This window comes from Sinohyriopsis cumingii, chromosome 16 (assembly GCF_028554795.1).
Source record: "Sinohyriopsis cumingii isolate HCF-2022 chromosome 16, ASM2855479v2, whole genome shotgun sequence".
NCBI lineage: Eukaryota > Metazoa > Mollusca > Bivalvia > Unionida > Unionidae > Sinohyriopsis > Sinohyriopsis cumingii.
Genome location: NC_142976.1, coordinates 36,434,599 through 36,457,507, shown reverse-complemented (window position 1 = coordinate 36,457,507; position 22,909 = coordinate 36,434,599). Strand labels below are relative to the sequence as shown.

Genomic DNA, 22,909 nt, shown 5'->3' with positions numbered 1-22,909 from the left:
TTCTGAAATCAGTTCATCATCTTTCATTTATTGTGTCATCCAGCAAATGAGCAATTAAATATAGAATTTTGAAAAGACAATAATAATAATAATGATGATGATTATGATGACATTTATATAAATAGGGTGGAACAATTGCCAAGGTTTACTGCCTGTGTGTGAGATTGGGATGGTAAATAGGATGGGCACTTACTGTTGTCTCCCATTTCTTCTGCAGGATACAGCCAGTAACCTCAAAAGTGTTGTTATCCCTCCATCAAAAATTTCACTCAAGCAGATCATTTAAGAAGAATATTGAGGAGGAGTAACTTTGGTTTTTAGGCACTTTGACTCAATATATCGTAAAAACCGACCAAGCAGGAAAGAAATCTTCAAAATTAGTGCCTGCACACCTGAATGATAATTTTCAGGTTGGGTTGTCAAAAATTGGAATCAGCTGGTTCATAGGGTCAGCTGAAAATGTTACAGTTTAGGACTTGTAAATGTTCTAGAGAACCAGGAATCTTTTAAAGTATATTTTTTCAACTTACAACAAGATTATACTTAAAATTTATACATATTAGCAGACAAATAGAAAAGATAAATATACACTGACACGCACATATATTTAAACAGGGGCCGTGGGTGGCCAAGTAGTCTAAGGCCCCAGGTGGCAGAGTTCTCTAAGGTGCTCGCTTTTACAGGTCACTGATATCTCATCTCTGTCTGTGTCGGTTCGAGTCTGAGGCTCAGCCAACAGACAGTATGTGAGAAAACTTACCAGTAACCTCCCTTGGATCAACAATGCCAGTAGCCTCCCTTGGTCAACAATAAATATATATATATATATATATATATATATATATATATATATATATATATATATATATATATAACATAACTAGAATCAATACTTTCAATGTTATGTTGAAAGATACATGTACTCCTCCTGTATATAAATGTGCATGTAGATTACTTTTGTTATCAGTAATTGATACATATATCCGAAAGACTTTTTTTAATTTTGTTTACACGCAGAAAAGATTTTAACATTAAACTATTGTTAATTAATATAAGAGAGTCTGTATGGACAGTATGTACCAGTTTATACTGTATATGTCTGACAATATGTACAACATTTTTTGTCCAGGAATGTTTTATGATTTAATTATATATTTCTGGTTTGAAATATCTGCAGTTTAGAACTAGATCAGAACTTCAGATAGAACATTTTAAATTTCTGGGTATGTGAGAAAGCTTGCTGGTAGCTTCTTGTGGGTCAGTGGTTCTTTCCAGGGTTCTTCCTCCACCATTTATAATTGGCTGCCAATTTGTATAGCCTATCTTGTGCTGAAAAATGGCATTAAACCCTATAAAAATACCAACAAATTGCTGATTCTTCAGACTGGATAACATTTTTAGGGAAGATGGGTTTGCTGTAGTGATATGATAGCTCAATATATATTCTAAATACGAAAAGTATAAAAATCAAATGCATCACCAAAAGTTTCCTAAAACATCTACATTCATCAACAAAATCATAAATACTGGCTGAACAATCAAGTCAGTGTCTTACCTTACATAAATACTGGCTCAGCATGAACAATCAAGTCAGTGTCTTACCTTACATAAATACTGGCACAATATAAACTTTCAAGTCAGTGTCTTACCTTACATAAACAATGGCTCAGCATGAACAGTCGAGTCAGTGTCCTACCTTAAATAAATACTAGCTCAACCTGAACAATTTAGTCATGTCTTAGCTTACGTAAATACTGGTGTAGCATGAACAATTGTGTTTATGACCTACCTTATATAAACATTGGCTCAAATTGAACAATCAAGCAGTGCCCCACCTTACATAAATACTGGTACAACATGAACAAAAGAGTTTGTGTCTTACCTTATATAAATAATGGCACAACATGGAAATATAGTTGGTGTCCCACCTTTCATATATGCTGTTACAACGAACAATTGAGCCAGAGTCTGTAACCTTGCATAAATAATGGCTCAATATGGACAAAAGAGTTGATGATCTACCGTACATAAATACTGGCACAATTATGAACAGTCGTGTCCATGTCCTACTGAACATAAAGACTAGCACAACATGAACAATTGAGTTTGTGTCTTACCTTATATAAATACCGGTGCAACATGAACATGAATTGGTGTCTTACCTTACATAAATAATGGCATAACGTGAACAATAGAATCAGTGACTCACCTTGCATAAATACTGGCACAACATGAACAGTTGAGTTGATGACCTACCTTACTTAAATACTGGTGGAACAAGAACAATTAAGTCTGTGTTGTGCCTACGTAATTACTCCGTGCAACATGAACAGTAGTTGGTGTCATACCTCACATAAAACTGGCACGATATGAATAATCGAGTCAGTGTCCTATCTTACAAAAATAATGGCTGAAAATTAACAGTCGAGTTGGTGTCCTATCTTCCATACATGACATTTTTCCATGGCTAATTGTGATATCTCTACAGAAGCAATTTGTGATCTCAGTCATTAATTGGTAGATAGGATATTTTTTTACATCCAGGCTTTTTTATGGCAATCCTTCATTCTTCTGAGGTGAAAACTATGGTCTTTATTCTTATAATAGTCATCAAATTTAGGACCTGAATGCCAAAGAAATTCCAACTATTATACACCAGTATGTTGACAGAATGTTCTGTAGATACATAATAAATCCCTATTCTTCAGAAAAGACCTACCATCAATAAAGAGTTGAGCAATTAATTTAAAACATCTATTGCCAATATATATGGAAACGACCAAGCCGTTCTGTTCATATAATATGGTGGTCAACAGTAAAACATAAACAAGGAAACAAAACAACATAAACATAAACAATAACAAAACTCACAACCAGCAAGGCTTCCAACAATTTCACAATTTTCTGCTTGCTTATGTGGTAAAGTTTCAATAATTGTGGCATACAGCTCTACTCCTGCAATTCCAGACTAAATGCCTTCAGGTCGATCAGGCTGTGTTTCATCAGGCTCTGAATACGGCAATAAATGGATGGTGGTCAACAATAAAACACAAACAAGCAAGCAAATCAATATAAGCATAAATACAAACAAAAACAAAAGCAGCACTTTTGCATGACAGAACAGAAAATAAACATAATATGGCACATGCAAATCCATGAATTTTTAATTCATGAAGACCTAAATGCTATATGAAATGTGATTCTGACGTAAATAAATTCATAGATTGTAGGTTATGTTTGGTTTGGTGTTTTACGGCACAGCAACCTAAGTCAGTTAGTGCCAAAGCAATCGGACTGACTTGTCTTGACTAGGGACACTCAATATTAGCTGATCTGATGGTAGGATTCAAACATGCACACTTTTAATTGGAAATTCCAGCAAGCTAATCATTGGGCTGCCACATCTCTTCACAATTATTTATATCGCTAGTCCCAAAGGCCACTTACTGACTTGCCTATGGATATATATGGTACATGTGCATAGGTATGACAACATGTTGTAACAGGACATGGGGATAAAGGAGTCGTATACTGTAGTTGTTGGCTTATTACTGTTTGATATCAAACTTTATTCCAACTTGGATTTCAAAGGAGTATTCTCCAATACTTTGACAGTGTTCTAGGGGTGATTACTTGTGGCACAAATTGTAAATGCAAAGCATGGCTCAGCTGTAGTCATTATAAAGACATAAGGAACTTGAACAGTTGCAGAATTTATGCTCCAAGCAGTTTCCTTTTTGGGAATTTTCATGCACATAATTGAGAATCGGTGATCATTTAAGACAACTGATGTAATTATTTCATTATCCAAATTGACCCATATAGGAATATTGATGTGTCCATTTGCAAGTCACATGTCATCTAATTAGAACAAGAAGGCATATTATGGGATTTGTATTGATCAGTGTGTGATATTTGGCAAATAAGTTGGCTAATGTTATAACTCTTGTTTTGATTCTTTAGTTTTATATAGCAAAGATTGCTTGAATTGTTTTTGTCTTGAAGGATAGTGATGCATTCATTCTGGGATTCTTAATGTTTCATAAAGATCAACCATGATGGTAAGTATAACTGATGTTGATTAATCATTGTGATTTATAATTTACTATAAAGAGAGTAAAGCTCTCTTTAATGACCATCCTACTTTAAAATTTTTATGGCTAAATGACTTTTTCATTGTTAGTATTCAGTGGTCTTCTTTTTTAATAAGACTGATTATTTGTTTTGTTAGCATCCATTTATTGTATTAATTTCTTTATATGCAGTGAATTCACAATATTTCATGGTGTACCCTTTGTGCATGGTGTACCATTTATGGTTACGGTATACTTGCCTAAAAATTTAGTACAATTACAAGCAACATAGATTCTGCTCTGCTGTCACATAATGCGCTGGCAGATTAGGGAATTGTGTTGTTAGCTGTACTGATTGTAGAGACCCAGAATTGCATGTGCATTATACAATGGCAGCTCAGGTCTATGCTGTTACAGTGGGACTCAGCTTAGTATATATGGTACTAGAAACCACAAATTTAATGGCGCATCAGTCAATAAACATTTGGCAATAATAGCACACTACACTCAGTATCTGAAATAAAGTATCAACATAATTGTTATTTTTCACAAGGCCATGCCACTAGCTAATTGAATTCATAGTATTTATTCTTTATTACCAGGATAATATAATAATAATAAATCCATAAATAAAATGTACAGGAAAAGTGATGGCATAACATTCCCTCACTATAAGGCCCAATAAGATTTAGATCACTCCCTCACTGTAAAGCCAAATAAGACATTTTTTTTAAGTTGGGGAGCACCATTCTATGGTCATTTTAGAATCTGACATTTCTGCTTGTCACATACTCTGAGAACGTTAAATATAATCAACATAAAAAGAAAAGACACTTACATGTATTCACACATGCATATAGCAAGCAATCTCTTTAGATTCACAATTTATATACATAAACACAAGAATAGTGTCTAGGTGATAATAGATTTTGTGATATTACAGTATTTTGTTCCTGTTTTCCATAACATCAGACTGAAATAAAGATAATCTATTGCAGGAAGAGAAAGGATTCTTATACATGTTACATATTCATGACAGATCTGTTGTTGACAAAAAATGGTCTCCTTTTTTATTTGACCTACCAGTGTATATTTCACTGTTCCGATGCATTTCAACTATTTGTTTAAAAACATACTTCTTAAAAATATATATTTTATGACATATGTGCAATATTTGGGAACAAGGTGCTAAATGTTTAATAAAACAGTATGAAAACTTTGAAGTAATATCACAATCATAGAAGAGATGTTGAATACATTCATTCCCACGCTGCCAGAAAGTACATTTGTCATTGTCTGTTATGCGAATTACTTTATATGTAAAAATGTTAGTAACCATTATTCTCTGAATTACTCCGAAATTAAGAGATCAACTTGGTATCCTTAGTACAAAGTTTCACCTGACTGTAAATCTCAGACTGATTCTCACTACTTATATTTGTTTATATACATGTTTATATACATGTACTTGCATTGAAGTTTCTTGCTTAGCGATGTGTTGCCCTTTTACATTTTTTAAAAAGATCTTTTAAGGCAAATTTAAGTGATTTTTTTTTTTTTCAGGTTCATTATTTTAATGTGCTTGTGAAAATTGTGTAGCAGCATCTTTCCTTGATTGTGGAATGTTGTATATTAAGGAGAAATATTTAATGAAATCATTGCATCTGCTTTTTCTTTTATCATTTCAGTAGGTACTAAATTATTGTGATCATTTACTAAATCATTAAGAATTTCAATGCCACTTTCTGTCCAGAATTTGTATTGATAATAGTTTCTAGAGGGGACAGAGGTCAAAAGACTGTCATAAATACTCATTTGGACTTTGCAGTTCCTGTTTTCATTTAGATACATGTACTCCAAAACCTGTTTAAACTAAGATTATCAAATTCTTCTAATTTCATTCTCCCCAAATTCCAAATATCCTTTTTATTTCTGAATATAGTTGTATTGACTAAATTCTGCCATGCTCCATCTTCATTTTCTAGCTTTTTTTTCACTTGACATATCTCAATCTAGCAAAGAAATGAATAAATGTGTATCAGATTTAGTCCTCCTTCATTCTTAGGAAGGGGTGGTGGTGGGTTTAATGCCGTTTCTAAGTGGCTATACAGGATTATTACTTTTAATGCTCTCTACTTTACCACTCTGTACAAATTTAAATAAAATTCAATTTAGTTCTGCTTCAGCTTTTGCTGATTGAAAGTCCTGTAGAATGGATGAATATGGGCAAAACAAGAGTTTTACAACAGTTACCTTTCCAGCCATTGAAAGATGTCTTTGATTCAAGCTTGGCAGATTTCTTTTTGCATTCATTAATTTCTTCCTATAAATAATTTCCACCATCAGTCTGAACAAAATGGATGCCAAGGAGTGTAAAGTTAGAACAAACCTGTTTAGGTCGATATCACGACATATTCTTTCATTGGAAAATATCTAGATTTGTATCCAGGCAGCCGGGTCCAGTAAGCAGAAAAAAAAGAAAAGAAAAAAGAAAGAATAAGAAGTTCATTTATTACCCTTAAGACATTAACCCCTAGCGACGACTTTATGGGGCAGGAGGTAGTAGCCTACTGCCGAGCTCTATAGCATCATGGTCATGCATGATACACTAAAGTGGGTGGTATTATAGAAAGGTAGACAGATGTAGCTCTACAGTGATACCAAATAATCTGGAATATCTAGTTGCACTACAAAATACAGATAGAAAAACCTCATGTATGGACCCGACTTTTTTTTACCCAAAATTTGCCCATTGTCGGAATCCGATTTTGTGTCCGGATTTTAGACTTTTTGGTCTCAGATCTAAGGCAAATCGGTATGAACTGCAAACAGACAGATGAGCCTTTGCAAAAAGTAAGATAAGATGGGCATTTGGAATAAAGAGTGGTCTCCATACAAAAATAATGGCTCCTTTTAGCAAAAAATTTTTTTAAAAATCCAACTTTTACCCTTCTGCTCATGCGCAAGTCAAATAGCCAACGAAAAACGACGTTTCTAATACAACTAGGCAGTATGTTATTGAAAGATGACCGGGGATTTGGTGTTTTCGAGCTTATTCAGCAAGCTAACTAGCCAATCCAGAACAACATCTGTAACACAACTAAATGAAAGTCCCTTGGAAGCAGATATATTTGGATGTATTCGAAAGTAACCCAAAAATGTTTCCTATCCCCATTTCAGGTGAAAATACAAAAATCTCAAGTGTTAATGAGTTAAATGAATAGAAAATTTGAATATCCATCAACTAGCCTTCTTATATTTATGTTACAAAACACTAAATACTTACAGTAGATATACTTGTTGCAAACTTGTGATCACATAACACCACCTACCTATAATACACATACTTGTTGCAGATTTTTGCAGTATTCAGTACAAAAGTCTTGGAGAAAAAGAAATGTGGTTATTAAGATTACACTGTTGAAGGCAACATTGATAAGTATAATGCAATAATATAAAATCTTTGTTACTGTGACTATGGAACCTTTAAGTACTTTTATACAGTCTTCCAAATCAATTACATATACACTAGAACATGTTTTAGTAGACACCTTCACACAAAGGACACCTGTTCAGTTAACTATTGAACTTAAGAATACAGTGTATAGGTCAATACAAATTACGTTTCCTTTTAAAGACAAAAATGTATGTTTCCTTCAAGTCTCCCTTTTTACTGTAGTCATTATTATCTCCTCAGTCCATTGGGTACTTGATAAATTTGTAGTAACAAGATTTGTGCAGATTGGCAGTAGTACATACTTGTTTTGAACTAAGCTAATCTAAAGCTGTATTTTTATCTTGGTCTTTCAACTGCTGTATTGAGCTCAGCCAATAAAAACCTGTATTTTCTTGGGCATTTAACTGCTTTTTTTTTTTAACTCACCCAGTCAAAACCTGTATTTTCTTGGGCATTTAACTGCTTTTTTTTATAACTCACCCAGTCAAAACCTGTATTTTCTTGGGCATTTAACTGCTTTTTTTTTATAACTCACCCAGTCAAAACCTATATTTTCTTGGGCATTTAACTGCTTTTTTTTATAACTCACCCAGTCAAAACCTGTATTTTCTTGGGCATTTAACTGCTTTTTTTATAACTCACCCAGTCAAAACCTGTATTTTCATGGACATTTAACTGCTATTTTTTTTTAACTCACCCAGTCAAAACCTGTATTTTCTTGGGCATTTAACTGCTTTTTTTTTAACTCACCCAGTCAAAACCTGAATTTTCTTGGGATTTAATTGCTGTTTTGAACTGAGCCAATCAAAATCTGTATTTTCTTGTGCATTCAACTGATAGAATTTTTCATGTCAATTTAGACCCTATGTGTTAACAGTCCAATTTGTCTCACCTGGAGTTGGGTATGGAGAGACAACATCATTTTGTCATCAGTGATGTCAACATTTTCATGTTGTTTCTTCATTATAATTTTGGCACAATTAAGAAGGAAACATTTAACCTTTTCTTTCCAAAGCAACTGGGAATTTTTCCCCATAATTTCAGTTCTAGAATAGACCATACAGAGAAAGTTGGTGTACATTTGATGGGACATGCAGAATTATTGTAAGAACATAAGCTCCACCCATTTTTCAATACAGCATGAAGATTGCCACATGATCATATCCAAAATCAATTAATATATTATTGATAGGGATAAGTGGGGTGTGGCATATTCTTTTATAAACACTTGTATGTACTTAGCAAGTTTAAACAAATATGTATTGTGTAATTATCTGTTTTTGTCATTCCATGTTTTGATTATAGTAACTGGCTATAAACTGAAGGCAATGTCATAGGTCATTATTAGGCTAATAAAGGTGTATTAATGTTTATTTAGGTGTGCATAAAATGTATGATAGTTCAGAAGTCACCTTTGTTTAACTAAAAACTCAGTTTGTCAATATGTACTAAATTTCATGCATTACATGGTTTCTAGAAATAATGAATATTAAGACTTATTGAACAGTTATCAATTTATGAAGACAATAAGGTCTTCGTGGAGTTTACCATCAGTGCATATCTATAAATTTAATTGGCAGACAAAATGTAATTTTTGTGCAAAGCCACAAAGTTTTAAAGATACAAAAATATATGGATTCATGGTGTTGTACTTTCTCACTATAAGGCATAGCAATATACGGCTGTCTCTTGTATAAGGTAAATATGGTCACATATTCCATTTCATTATTTAGCAGTAATATTATGTAATATATACTGTATGTCATATTTGCTTTCTTATAACCTATGTGAAAGTGCTTAATAGGCTTCAAATTGTTGCTGTTCTTTAAAATGTCAAACGCCTGTGTCTCCTTCTGTCCATCCATCCCTCTATCCCAAGCCAACTTAAGTTAGTACAATTATGCAATAACTACTTGACATTGATTAATGAAATTTGGTAGGTATATTCCTTTGCGTAGATGACATGTGATATGATGTTTAATTTCAGTTTTTTTTTGCTTATTTTGGATGTGTACTTATCCATCAGAAATCTTTTTAAGCACCATTTTTTAAAAGTACCTGACGTCATGAAATGAAATTTGGTGTTTAGATATGTATACCATATATACGGTTTCTAAGTCAGACCCAACTGCAAACATTACAAACCTGATAACGCTAGAACATAATGTGCCAGCAGATCTAGGTCTGTGCAGTTGTTAAGACTAACCAGTAGAACAAACAAGACAGACCCTCATATGCTGGCATATTAAGACTAACCAGTAGAACAAACAAGACAGACCCTCATATGCTGGCATATTAAGACTAACCAGTAGAACAAACAAGACAGACCCTCATATGCTGGCATATTAAGACTAAACAGTAGAACAAACAAGGCAGACCCTCATGTGCTGGCATATTAAGACTAACCAGTAGAACAAACAAGACAGACCCTCATATGCTGTCATATTAAGACTAACCAGTAGAACAAACAAGACAGACCCTCATATGCTGGCATATTAAGACTAACCAGTAGAACAAACAAGACAGACCCTCATATGCTGTCATATTAAGACTAACCAGTAGAACAAACAAGACAGACCCTCATATGCTGTCATATTAAGACTAAACAGTAGAACAAACAAGACAGACCCTCATATGCTGGCATATTAAGACTAACCAGTAGAACAAACAAGACAGACCCTCATATGCTGGCATATTAAGACTAACCAGTAGAACAAACAAGACAGACCCTCATATGCTGGCATATTAAGACTAACCAGTAGAACAAACAAGACAGACCCTCATATGCTGGCATATTAAGACTAACCAGTAGAACAAACAAGACAGACCCTCATATGCTGGCATATTAAGAGTAACCAGTGGAACAAACAAGACACACCCTCATATGCTGGCATATTAAGACTAACCAGTAGAACAAACAAGACAGACCCTCATATGCTAGCATATTAAGACTAACCAGTAGAACAAACAAGACAGACCCTCATATGCTGGCATATTAAGAATAACCAGTAGAACAAACAAGACAGACCCTCATATGCTGGCATATTTAGCAATGGCATTCTGGAGTCTACACATTTCCCAAGCTGAAATTAACATACTCTTTTGATGTTGAATATTGCGAATATTTCATAAATGTTGACAATGGTCATTGCCTTGATTTGATGCTGAGACTTGTCAGTATTTTTAAGAGTGTTGACAATGGTCATTGCCTTGATTTGATGCTGAGACTTGTCAGTATTTTTAAGAGTGTTGACAATGGTCATTGCCTTGATTTGATGCTGAGACTTGTCAGTATTTTTAAGAGTGTTGACAATAGTCATTGCCTTGATTTGATGCTGAGACTTGTCAGTGTTTTTAAGAGTGTTGACAATAGTCATTGTCTTGATTTGATGCTGAGACTTGTCAGTATTTTTTAAAGGTGTTGACAATGGTCATTACCTTGATTTCTTGTTGACTCTTGTCAGTGTTATACAAGAATGTTGACAGTGGGTACTGTCTGGATAACTGTTGAATATCTGCTGAAGTCTGATTGCTGTAGGGGAGAGGCAGGTTAAGTTTCTAAATGAAGATGAGGGTGGGGTGTTCAAAGTGCATGAAAACAATTGTCTTGTTCTGTTTTTGTTGTGAACAAGGGACACTACTCCATTCCTTATTTAATATAAATAAATTTATCTTGTGATAAAAGAGAGATAAAATAAATTTCCCATTTGGAAAGAACATTCTAGCTCCATTAATTATCAGTCCCTTACAGTACACATACAGAGTTGAGCTGGTGTGCGAAGTTGTGTATATTTAACATTATTACTGTGCCATTACTGCTTAAAGACTAAGTATGTGGTGTGCATTTCATGGTAAATTCTGTGTTTTCTGCATATTATTTCTATTTCTTTTTAACTTCAATGGTTGGAATTTAAGTCTCCATGTCTGAGAGAATTACTTTTCCTTTGTAAGAATGAGATAAAATTAGGTTGTTCAAGTCAGGTTTTGTTATGATTTCTTTGAATAATATAAAATGTGAAATTATTACAGTCAAATCCAATGAACCTTTTCTAAATGCATATCTATTGAATATACATTACTTTTTTAAAATTATTTTTGTATTGTCTAAATATATAATCGCCATTAAGATGACTGATTCTTCAAAAAACATCCCATTATAAATCAGTCATAATAGCTGTCTTTCCATAAGTGGTCTTCATGCATTGGGCATTCAGATATAAGTCACTAACATTTACTAACCCCTCCACAATGAAGTTGCCAAAGATGAGCCTATAGAGTTGTTTTGTTGATTTGGTTGTGGGTTCGAACCCTTGCCGAGTCATACTAAAGACTTACAAAAATGGTACTAACAGTTGCCTCACTAGGCACTCAGCATTAAGAGGTTAGTGTTGGGACTGGTCGGCTTGGTGTTAGGATAATGTGACTGGGTGGGGCATCATGCTACATGTCTGCGGCATGATGCCCCAGTGTTAGACATCACTATAAACTGCCACACTGCAGACATCGTAGCAATATGACTGAAAAATTGTTAAAGCTACATTAAAAATCCAATCACACACACAAGTTTATATTATATGATGGTATGTTTGATCAACATAAACTTTTCTGTTGGTTCAGGTTTATATTATGTGATGGCATGTTTGATCAATATAAACTATACTGTTGATTCAGGTTTCTATCATATGATGGTATGTTTAATCTATATAAACTATACTGTTGATTCAGGTTTCTATCATATGATGGTATGTTTGATCTATATAAACTATACTGTTGGTTCAGGTTTCTATCATATGATGGTATGTTTGATCTATATAAACTATACTGTTGGTTCAGGTTTATATCATATGATGGTATGTTTGATCTATATAAACTATACTGTTGGTTCAGGTTTATATTATATGATGGTATGTTTGATCAATATAAAATATACTGTTGGTTCAGGTTTATATTATATGATGGTATGTTTGATCAATATTAACTTTACTGTTGGTTCAGGTTTATATTATATGATGGTATGTTTGATCAATATAAAATATACTGTTGGTTCAGGTAGGTTTGTATTATATGATGGTATGTTTGATCAATATTAACTTTACTGTTGGTTCAGGTTTATATTATATGATGGTATGTTTGATCAATATTAACTGCTATTGATTCAAAGTTCCAGATATTCCATGCATATTTGCAATGATCGCAATTAATTATGAGGAGGATGCTTGATAATGGTATTCAATTACGATGTGGATGCTTGATAATGGTAATTGATTATGATGTGGATGCTTGATAATGGTAATTGATTATGATGTGGATACTTGATAATGGTAATCGATTATGATGTAGATGCTTGATAATGGTAATAAATTACGATGTGGATGCTTGATAATGGTAATCGATTATGATGTGGATGCTTGATAATGGTAATCGATTATGATGTATATCCTTGATAATGGTAATTGATTACGATGTGGATGCTTGATAATGGTAATCAGTTATGATGTGGATGCTTGATAATGGTAATCAATTACGATGTGGATGCTTGATAATGGTAATCGATTATGATGTGGATGCTTGATAATGGTAATCGATTATGATGTGGATACTTGATAATGGTAATTGATTATGATGTGGATGCTTGATAATAGTAATCAATTATGATGTGGATGTTTGATAATGGTAATCAGTTTTGATGATGATGCTTGCTGAAATAAAGCCACATAATTAAATGTACACTGAGTTCGTTGACACATTCGGGAAGGCATGATAAACAGCTTGATGGTTGAAATGCTGTCTCCTCATAGGGCTGGTTTTGTGTTGTTAGATTTTCACAAAATTCCCCATGATATTTAAGCTCCCCCCCCCCCATTCCAAACAAGGAGTAAAATACTGATTTGATTCAGTTCTTATCTAGAGCTCATTAAGTGTTTGGCAAACAGAATTTATTATTTCATTATTGGAAATTCACTAGCAACATATACATTAGAACATCATAAGGGAATCACTGTAGCTTAGATGATAGACTATCAGACTTGTCATTCAAGAGTTCCAGGGGCCCTGAGTGGTCGAGTGGTCTAAAGCGCTCTCCGTTACGGATCACTGCCATCTCACCTCTGTCTGCGTGGGTTCAAGTCTAGGATTTGACTAATGTGGGTACGTGAGAAAGCTTGCCAGTAGCTTCTCATGGGTCGGTGGTTCTTCCTGGGGTTTTCCCGGGTTCTTCCTCCACCATTAATACTGGCCGCCATGAATAGCCTATCGTGTGCTGAAAAATGCCATTAAACCCCACCACAACAACAACAACAACAACAACAGGAGTTCCATGTTTGATACTTGCCCAGGCCAGCATAGATTGGCTGCCTCTGTCTGTGTCCTTGAGAAAGGCATACAGCTTTTGTTTTCATAGCATTATATAGTCAGCTATAACATGTTAAAGCCCTGTTGAAACCAAGAAGTACAAGCAGAACATAGTATTTGCTAGTTTACATGTATGTGTTCTAGATTAGATTGTTGTAATACTGGAGCCTGTCTGGTCCTTCACATTGTTTTATCCATTCTTCAATACATTTGGTATTGACAAGCTTGGTATTGATACAGTAGGTCCTGATACATTAGGTATTGATACATTAGATATTGATACATTAGGTATTGATACATTTGGTTTGATACATTTGGTTTGATATTTATATGTATGGTATTGATATGTTTGTTATTGATACTTGGTTATTGACACATTAGGTCTTGTTACATTTGGTATTAGTACATTATGCCTTAATAATACATTTGGTATTGATTTAAAAAAAAATAGTGCTGATGTAGTTGGATAAAAGCTTAAATGAACGACTGAAATCTGGAAAACACTTAGGATCAGGACCAAACTGTTTTCAGTGTATTTTTATAATTAATTAAACTATCAGTATCTTTTTCAGATTTGGCTAGAGCTTGGAATGGAATAGAGAAGGCTAGGTCTGAGGTAAGTGGAACAAAAGTGCCAGTGCTTTTAAAGTTTTACACAGGTGTCTGAAGCTTATGTTTGGTCAGTTTTATTTCAGACTGAAATTTCAGCCAGTCTGATTGCTGGATCCTAAATTTTAAATGAAGTACGTAAGTCATAAATACTGGATGGCATGACAGTTTTCATAGGTCTCATCAAAATCAGGTGCTAGTCATTCCTTTTAGCCACTCTTTGTAGACACTTATGAATTTACAGTTGTGAGAATTTAGAGTTAAACTGATCTTGACTTCTTAAGAAGTCTTTACTCCATTATAAGAACTACATCCATGAGAACTACTTTTACCAGTAATATACTACTAATTATATATTTTTATGTGTCAGCTATTGGGCATTTGTATTGTGTTGGGATGTCTGTTTGTCTGTTCCCTATTTCATTTTCACACAATACCTTTTCAGCTATCTTCCATTGCGAAATTTTGTGGATGGCATGAACTTGGTAAGGAGGAAGCCTATTATTTTTTGGGGTTAAAAGGTAGAATGTCCAGGCCACTGTGTTTGAAGGAAGAAAAAAGTTTCCACACAGTAGGATCAGTTCTACATTCCAAAACTGGACCAAACTTTGTAAATGGCTTGCACTTGGTGTAAGGAAGATGCTTATTGATTTTGAGGTCAAACAGTTAAAGGTCAAGGGCACTGACTGAAAAGAGAGAAAATTTTTCATGCAATAGTATTAGTTCTACATCACATACATGGATCAGACTTTGTGAGTGATTTGTATCAGGGGTACAGAAGAAGCCCGTTGATTTTGAAGTTGAAAAATGAAGGTCAAGGTCATTGACATAAAAGAAAATTAGTTTCTGCAAAATAACATTAGTTCTGTATGCCAGACTGATAAACTAACATTGTGGATGACTTGCACTTGTGGTAAGGAAAAACTATTGATTTAGATGTTAAAAGGCCAAAGATTCAGGTCACTATGAAGGGAAGAGAAAATGGTTTTCACATTCTGTTTTAGTTCTCTATCATGTACCTTCATCAAAGTTTGTGGTTGACTAAGAAGGAAGCATTGTCAGTGGTCAAGGTCACTGTGACTTGAAGCATAAAGGTGGCGCTATACAGTTTCGCATTTTGCATAGGGTTAGGATTTTAAAGAAAAAGAATGTCCCCGGCTTTCCTGACTGGTTATACTGGCTATTTAAAAAAGACCTTGTATATCTTAGGTATAATGCAAAGAACCTTTAATTCCCTTTATTTTGGTGTATGATTGATGGGTGTACTATGGGTTATAGAGTATACAGCTTGGCCTTACTTCAAATGTGCACCTTTCAAAAAAGTGCTAGCTCTACTTGGTCATTTTCACTTCCTGAACTTCAGAGGTAAATTGTATAAAAAAGAGCTGATAACTTTTTTTACATTTTATATATTTGGTAATTCATTCATTGCACTTTCAGAAGCTGGTATTGTCTAGTCTGGCAAAATTCATTTTCCCTATTTTAATAGCTGCTATGTATAGTGTACTTTAGACTAATTCAGACTGATTTTTTAATACAAGGGAGCAGTCATTTTAGTTAGCAGTGTGCTTAAATCATGTAAAATTTCCAAAAGTACAATATCCAAAAGAAATATCATCCACATTACATTAATGTAGCATAGAGGTATGCAAACATTCTCTCCACTGTGCATGTTTTAAATGCAAACTACTTCACCTTACATACGTCACTCTCCCAAAAGTACATATTATCTGGTGAGCGCCACCAAAATGAGATTCTGCATAACTTAACTTATTTATATTACTTTGATCAAGGTTTGGGGAGGGCTTGCAGTGAAGTTATGGAAGGGGTTTTGATATAGGGGTAAAAAGTTCAAAGGTCAGAGTTATTATGGCTCCAAGAAAAATGAGTTCTGCAAAATAACTTTGCTCTAGATTTACTTCATTGACCAAACTTTGTTGATGGCTTGCACTTAGGACAGGGGTGTGTAATAGTTTTATGGAGGGCGTACTCCATAGATTTTGATATGTTATCACAGGCTGCACATTTCTACTACATGTATATTAATGAAATTACCTCACAAATAAATATTAGGTCAAAATTTTTCCAGGGTTATAAAACTTGATGGTATGTATTTAAAATTGAAATTTAACAAAATGTACAGTAAATAAAATGATTTGCATTTGGCATTTATAGTATCAGATAAATAGTCAGATTAAACAATAAGATGATATTTCTTTTCCTATGTTAATACTGAATTTATCTCATTGTGTGTTAAAAAAAAGCATGCTATTTAAACAAGTAGTGAAACCATTGAGTTAAAATATATCATTATTGGAACCTCAAGATAAAATATATCCTGTATTTATGCAGAAGAAAATTCTCTTTTCATTATACATCAGAATTTCTCCAGAATCGAAGTTTAGAAGATTAAACTCACTTTTCAGCACAACACCCCACCCTGTTTGGATAAATTCGACTCACTTTCATTGGGTGGTAATATAAATAACAGTGACGTAAGAGAGCCGTAGAACCGTATGACCTGATCTGTCACACTAAATCACATTTTTTACATTTTGTAAACTATCTGATCATATCTTACCATAAAGCAAATCTGATTCAGCAAGGCATTAGAGTGGGTTTGTCATTGTTGTAAAGAAAGTAAGGAGAAATAACTTCATAGAGACTCAGTCAGATTTCTAAAAGAAAAATCTATTTTCAAGTCTGAAATGTAACACAGTTTCTGTTTATTTATTCTAGCTCACAAAATGCTAACTTATGTTGCTGCAATTATAATGTCGATAGGTGCACACTTTCAAGCATTGCATGGTTTGATGGGAAATATTTTTCACATGTGAAGATATAAGGATATATTGTTTACGTGTGATTGAAAAAATATAAAAAATTATTTTGTAAGTATTATCTTTATTTCACACTTAGTATATGATAAAAGCAAAAGTAAACTTGCATAATTTGCCCCAAAAATTGATGTCAAGTCATAGTGATTTAAAATATCAGATTAGGGAAAAAAATTAATGAAAGGGTACCAATTTTCAGAAAGATAACAAGATTTACACTGAAGAAAACATTGATAACATCATACAGGTTATAGAGAAATCCTGGAAGCACCAAATTTGACAAGGAGTGCATTGATTGCTTTGAATGGATAACCCAAATTAATTTACATTTAATTACATGTTTGCTTTGAATGGATAACTCAAAGTAATTTACATTTAATTACATGTTTGCTTTGATTTTAACCTTGATACTGTGATGATGCGATTACACATTTTCCTGTTACACCCATAATGCAGTTAGTGTGGAAAAGGGTTATTACGTCCCAATTGTTGAAAAATAAACACTATTTTAACGGATCTAATATTCCTTGATAGAGGTATTTGATGAAGGGACATTTCTTAAGCAAGTTTTTTTCATGGTTTGATTTGTTGCATTCTTGACAGAAGAATCATAATTTTGAAGACATTAGTACAAGATGTAAAGTTCTCCCATATTGGTCAAATTAAAACAGTTTAAAACTGTCTTCTGTGACCTTTTAAGGAAATTAATTTGACATTCCTTATAACATGTAAAATGCAAATTTGTTGATTAAACATTTTGTTCTAGCACTCCTACTCTTAGTCCCAATGTTATTCATGCAACTTTTTTTATTCCCTCCCAGTATGTACTGTATTATCTGTATGATTTCAGATGGCCAAAAGAAACTACAATATTTTTCTCTTCAAAAACATACAGAAATATTTCAGCCATTGTTGGAAAACAATATTAAGCAAACAGAAAATTCAAAACCCAAGCAACCAAATCGACATGTAGATGATTGTGCTGTCCCTTAAGTCACACAGCAGAGTAATCACCCATTATGTGTATATTGATACCCTTAAGTCACACAGCAGAGTAATCACTCTGTATATGTACATTAATACCCTTAAGTCACACAGCAGAGTAATCACACTGTATATGTACATTAATACCCTTAAGTCGCACAGCAGCGTAATCACACTGTACATGTACAGTAATACCCTTAAGTCACACAGCAGAGTAATTACTTTATGTGTACTTTAATAACCATATGCCAAACAGCAGAGTAATCACACTGTATGTGTACATTAATACCCTTATGTCAGACAACATAGTAATCACTCTTTATGTGTATATATTGACACTCTTAAGTCACACAGCAGAGTAATCACATTTTATGTGTACACTAATACCCTTATGTCAAATAGCAGAGTAGTCACACTATGTGTACATCAATATCCTTAAGTCACACAGCAGAGTAATCACACTTTATGTGTTCATTAATGAATAAAAAATGACATCACTGTAACTACCTAGAGTCCTATTTTGATCTACAGCAAAATGCAAGCATACTGAAAAATACACTTTGATATTTGAACCAAAAGAAAAAGAATCCACCATGTTTTAACCTCTTACTGTTATTTACCAGAAAATCATGACCACTATAAATCAGATTGGTCACCCAGTTTGTCATTCAAAGAAATCTTGATTTTAATTTTTCAGATAATTAAGACAGTAGTGTCTTTGGTTGTGGGAGGGAGGTACAGAGGTTGATTCTAAATGTTACTATCAGAAAACAGAAAAAATGATCTGATCCCAGTTTGTGCAGTCCATTATCAAACCAGAAAACAGAACCAATGATTTGATCCCAGTTTGTGCAGTCCATTATCAAACCAGAAAATAGAACCAATGATTTGATCCCAGTTTGTGCAGTCCAGTATCAAAACAGAAAACAACCAATGATTTCATCCAGGTTTGTGCAGTCCATTACCAAAACAGAAAACAGATTCAGTGATCTGATCCCAGTTTGTACAGTCCATTAGCAAAATAGAAAATCAATGATTTCATCCCAGTTTGTACAGTTCATTATCAAAACAGAAAACAGAATCAATGATTTGATCGCAGTTTGTGCAGTCCATTATCAAAACAGAAAACCAATGATTTGATCCCAGTTTATACAGTCCATTATCAAAACAGAAAAAACCCCAATGATTTCATCCCAGTTTGTACAGTTCATTATCAAAACAGAAAACAGAAGATTTCATCCAGGTTTGTGCAGTCTGTTAGCAAAATAGAAAACAGAACCTATGATTTCATCCAGGTTTGTGCAGTCTGTTACCAAAATAGAAAACAGAACTAATGATTTCATCCAGGTTTGTGCAGTCCATTATCAAAACAGAAAACAAGCAATGATTTGACCCCAGTTTGTGCAGTCCAGTATCAAAATAGAAAACAACCGATGATTTGAACCCAGTTTGTGCAGTCCATTATCAAAATAGAAAACAACCAATGATCTGAACCCAGTTTGTGCAGTCCATTATCAAAACAGAAAACAGAATCAATGATTTGATCACAGTTTGTGCAGTCCAGTATCAAAACAGAAAACAGAACCAATGATTTCATCCAGGTTTGTACAGTCCATTATCAAAACAGAAAACAACAAATGATTTCATCCTAGTTTGTGCAGTCCATTATCAAAACAGAAAAAACCCAATGATTTCATCTCAGTTTGTTCAGTCCATTATCAAAACAGAAAACAACCAATGATTTCATCCCAGTTTGTGCAGTCCAGTATCGCAACGGATAAGACAAATAAGGCTACACACAAACCAAGTTACATTGCAGCGGTAACAAATTCATAATTATATACACAACACATTAAATGAGGATCTGTTTTATGTTCAATTGTTTTTTTAAATCCATTATTATCCATCGCAGCAAATTCCTTTGTATGCATCCTGTATGTGACCAAATTCAGGTTTTAGCATTTTCTACGATGGAAGCTTTCAGCAAAATTTTCAAGATTTAGACTTTGACTTTAATTGTTTTCCATTTGAAGATGGATCTTTTTAAAAAAACGTTATTCATTATATAAGTGTCTACAAGTTAATGAAGATTGAAGTGTGATTCTCCCAATTTAAATCCTGATGTAACTTGCCAAGACTACTTCTGATAATATGCAGTCCATTCCGTCACTTTTTGAAAGTCATGTTAGTTCATCTCTCTTTTCCTATAATTATAGCACTGTATCAGAGCATACAAAAATTGTGCAAAGCAATGTCCAAAATGAAAAGGCATGATAAAATCGATTGAGAAAAACAAATTTGGGTGTCCATATTACATGTACTGTCTCAAAAGGTGTACAGGAAATACATTAATACAGAAAGGTGGAGGGAGGGATGTCCATACACTGTCTCCAAAGATGTACAGAAAATACATAAATACAGGATGGGGTGGTTGGGAGGGGTGTCTTAAACTGTCAACAACGAAGTACAGAAAATAAATTAATACTGGGTGGGGGAAGGAGGGGTGTACATATAGTAATTGTCCTCAAAGATGTACATATAATACAGTAATACACTAGGGAGGAGGATATAGCTATTTGTAAACTTTTCTTTGTTTCCATATAATATCACCAAGACTGTTTAAGACACTACAGCCATGTCAAGCATGTTGAATAGTAATACATTTTGACACCTTAAATTTTTCAGCATTCATCATTTGATGTGTTGTCATGGAAACAGCATGGAAACAGTGTAGCATGCCTAAGTAGTCAGTCCATAATACCTTTTGTTTTCTAGAAGATAACGTTAAAGCTATTCAGTATATAGCTATGACACTTGGTACACTTATTAGACTTATTCCTATATGCATCTTTTTTTAATTGCTATTCTTTACTTTTGTCCTTGTTTTTAATAATTTGTCTTTCCATCTTGTCATCCATTATGCACACATTTTGGGCCAAAACTCTAAAACTTCTTTGGGTAACTTTATAAATGAAGTACGCATATATTAGATGAGTGATGTGCCCTTTGCTATCCACAATTCTTTGGTTACAGTATTTTTTTTGTTTTCATTCATTTTTTAAAATTAAGCTTTGTCAGCATCTTTATTCATTTTTCAGCAAATAAGCATAAACCAGAACTTGAGAACTTTGAATTTTACTTTTTAGTTAAATGGAGAAACAAATCCAAGAGAAGTTGATATATTGAGAACTTCTGTAACAAATGTCTTTTTGCTCACATTATGAGTCACCGCTCCGGTGGCCTAGTGGTTAGAGCATCCACATTGGATGTGGGTGGTTGTGGGTTCGATCCCTGGCTGAGTCATACCAAAGACTTACCAAAATGGTACTAACAGCTGCCTTGCTTACCGCTCAGCATTAAGATGTTAGTGTTAGGACTGGTCGGCTTGGTGTCAGGATAATGTGACTCAGGGTGAGACATCATGCTACATGTCTGCGGCATGATGCCTCAATGTTAGACATCACTATAAAACTGTCACACTGTGGACATCGTAGCGATATGACTGAAAAATTGTTAAAGCTACATTAAAAATCTAAAATCACATACACACACACACACACACACACACACACACACATTGTGAGTCAGATGTGCAGCAAATACAGGGTTTTAGGGAATGCTTTTTGCTGAGCTGTTCCCCTCATAAAGGTCATATTGTACAAGGCTTGAAGGCTTTACTTCATGATGACATAAAACATGAAGTCACTATTTTTGGAAAATGAAATTTAATTGAAACTTACAATATTCCACATACAATTTATTTATGTCACCATGGAAGTGAAGTGTAATATAAATAACAAATTCTGGACCATAGGATACTTCCAGTAAAAGTCTTTTCAAAAGGGTATGCTGTCTTTAGATCATTCTTGTTATTGTCAAGCTTGGGGAGTCCCAAAAGATTCATATCAGTTTTTTTCCACACATATTGTGATTGGTCATAGCCAGCCATATTTCTTTGCTTTTCTGTTCATCATTCAGTTCTCTCTATGACTTGAATTAATTCTAAAGCATTTTTGAGACTGATCATATTTGGTATGGGGGCGCTCACCAGTTATTATGTACTTTTGAGTGAGTGACGTATGTAAGGTGAAGTTGTTTGCATTTAAAACATGCACAATGGAGAGAATGGTGGCATACCTCTATGCTACATTAATGTAATGTGGATGATATTTCTTTGGATATTGTCCTTTTGGAAATTGTACATCATTTAAACACACTGCTAACTAAAATGAATACTCCCTTGTGCAAAAAAATGAGCCTAAATTAGTCTAAAGTACACTATCCATAGCAGCTATTAAAATAGGGAAAATGAATTTTGCCAGACTAGACAATACCAGCTTCTGAAAGTGCAATGAATGAATTACCAAATATGTAAAATGTAAAAAAAGTTATCGGCTCTTTTTTATACAATTTACCTCTGAAGTTCAGGAAGTGAGAATGACCAAGTGGAGCTAGCACTTTTTTTAATGGTGCACACACCAAAATAAAGGGAATTAAAGGTTATTTGAACTATGCTAAAGCTGTACAAAGTCTTTTTTAAATAGCCGGTATAACCAGTCTAACCCTATGCAAAATACGAAACTGTAGAGCGCTACCTA

General features: G+C 33.9%; 1 protein-coding gene across 2 annotated transcripts in view; it reads left to right on the top strand.

Annotated features, from left to right (window-relative positions):
• LOC149780209 (centrosome-associated protein 350-like) overlaps nt 1-22,909 on the top strand; it is a 379,234-nt gene that overhangs the window by 28,167 nt on the left and 328,158 nt on the right. For both annotated transcript variants that reach the window (XM_089936968.1, XM_089936967.1), the window contains exon 3: nt 14,454-14,497. In XM_089936968.1, coding sequence (XP_089793094.1) covers nt 14,454-14,497 — 44 coding nt within the window. The remainder of the gene's footprint in view (nt 1-14,453; nt 14,498-22,909) is intronic.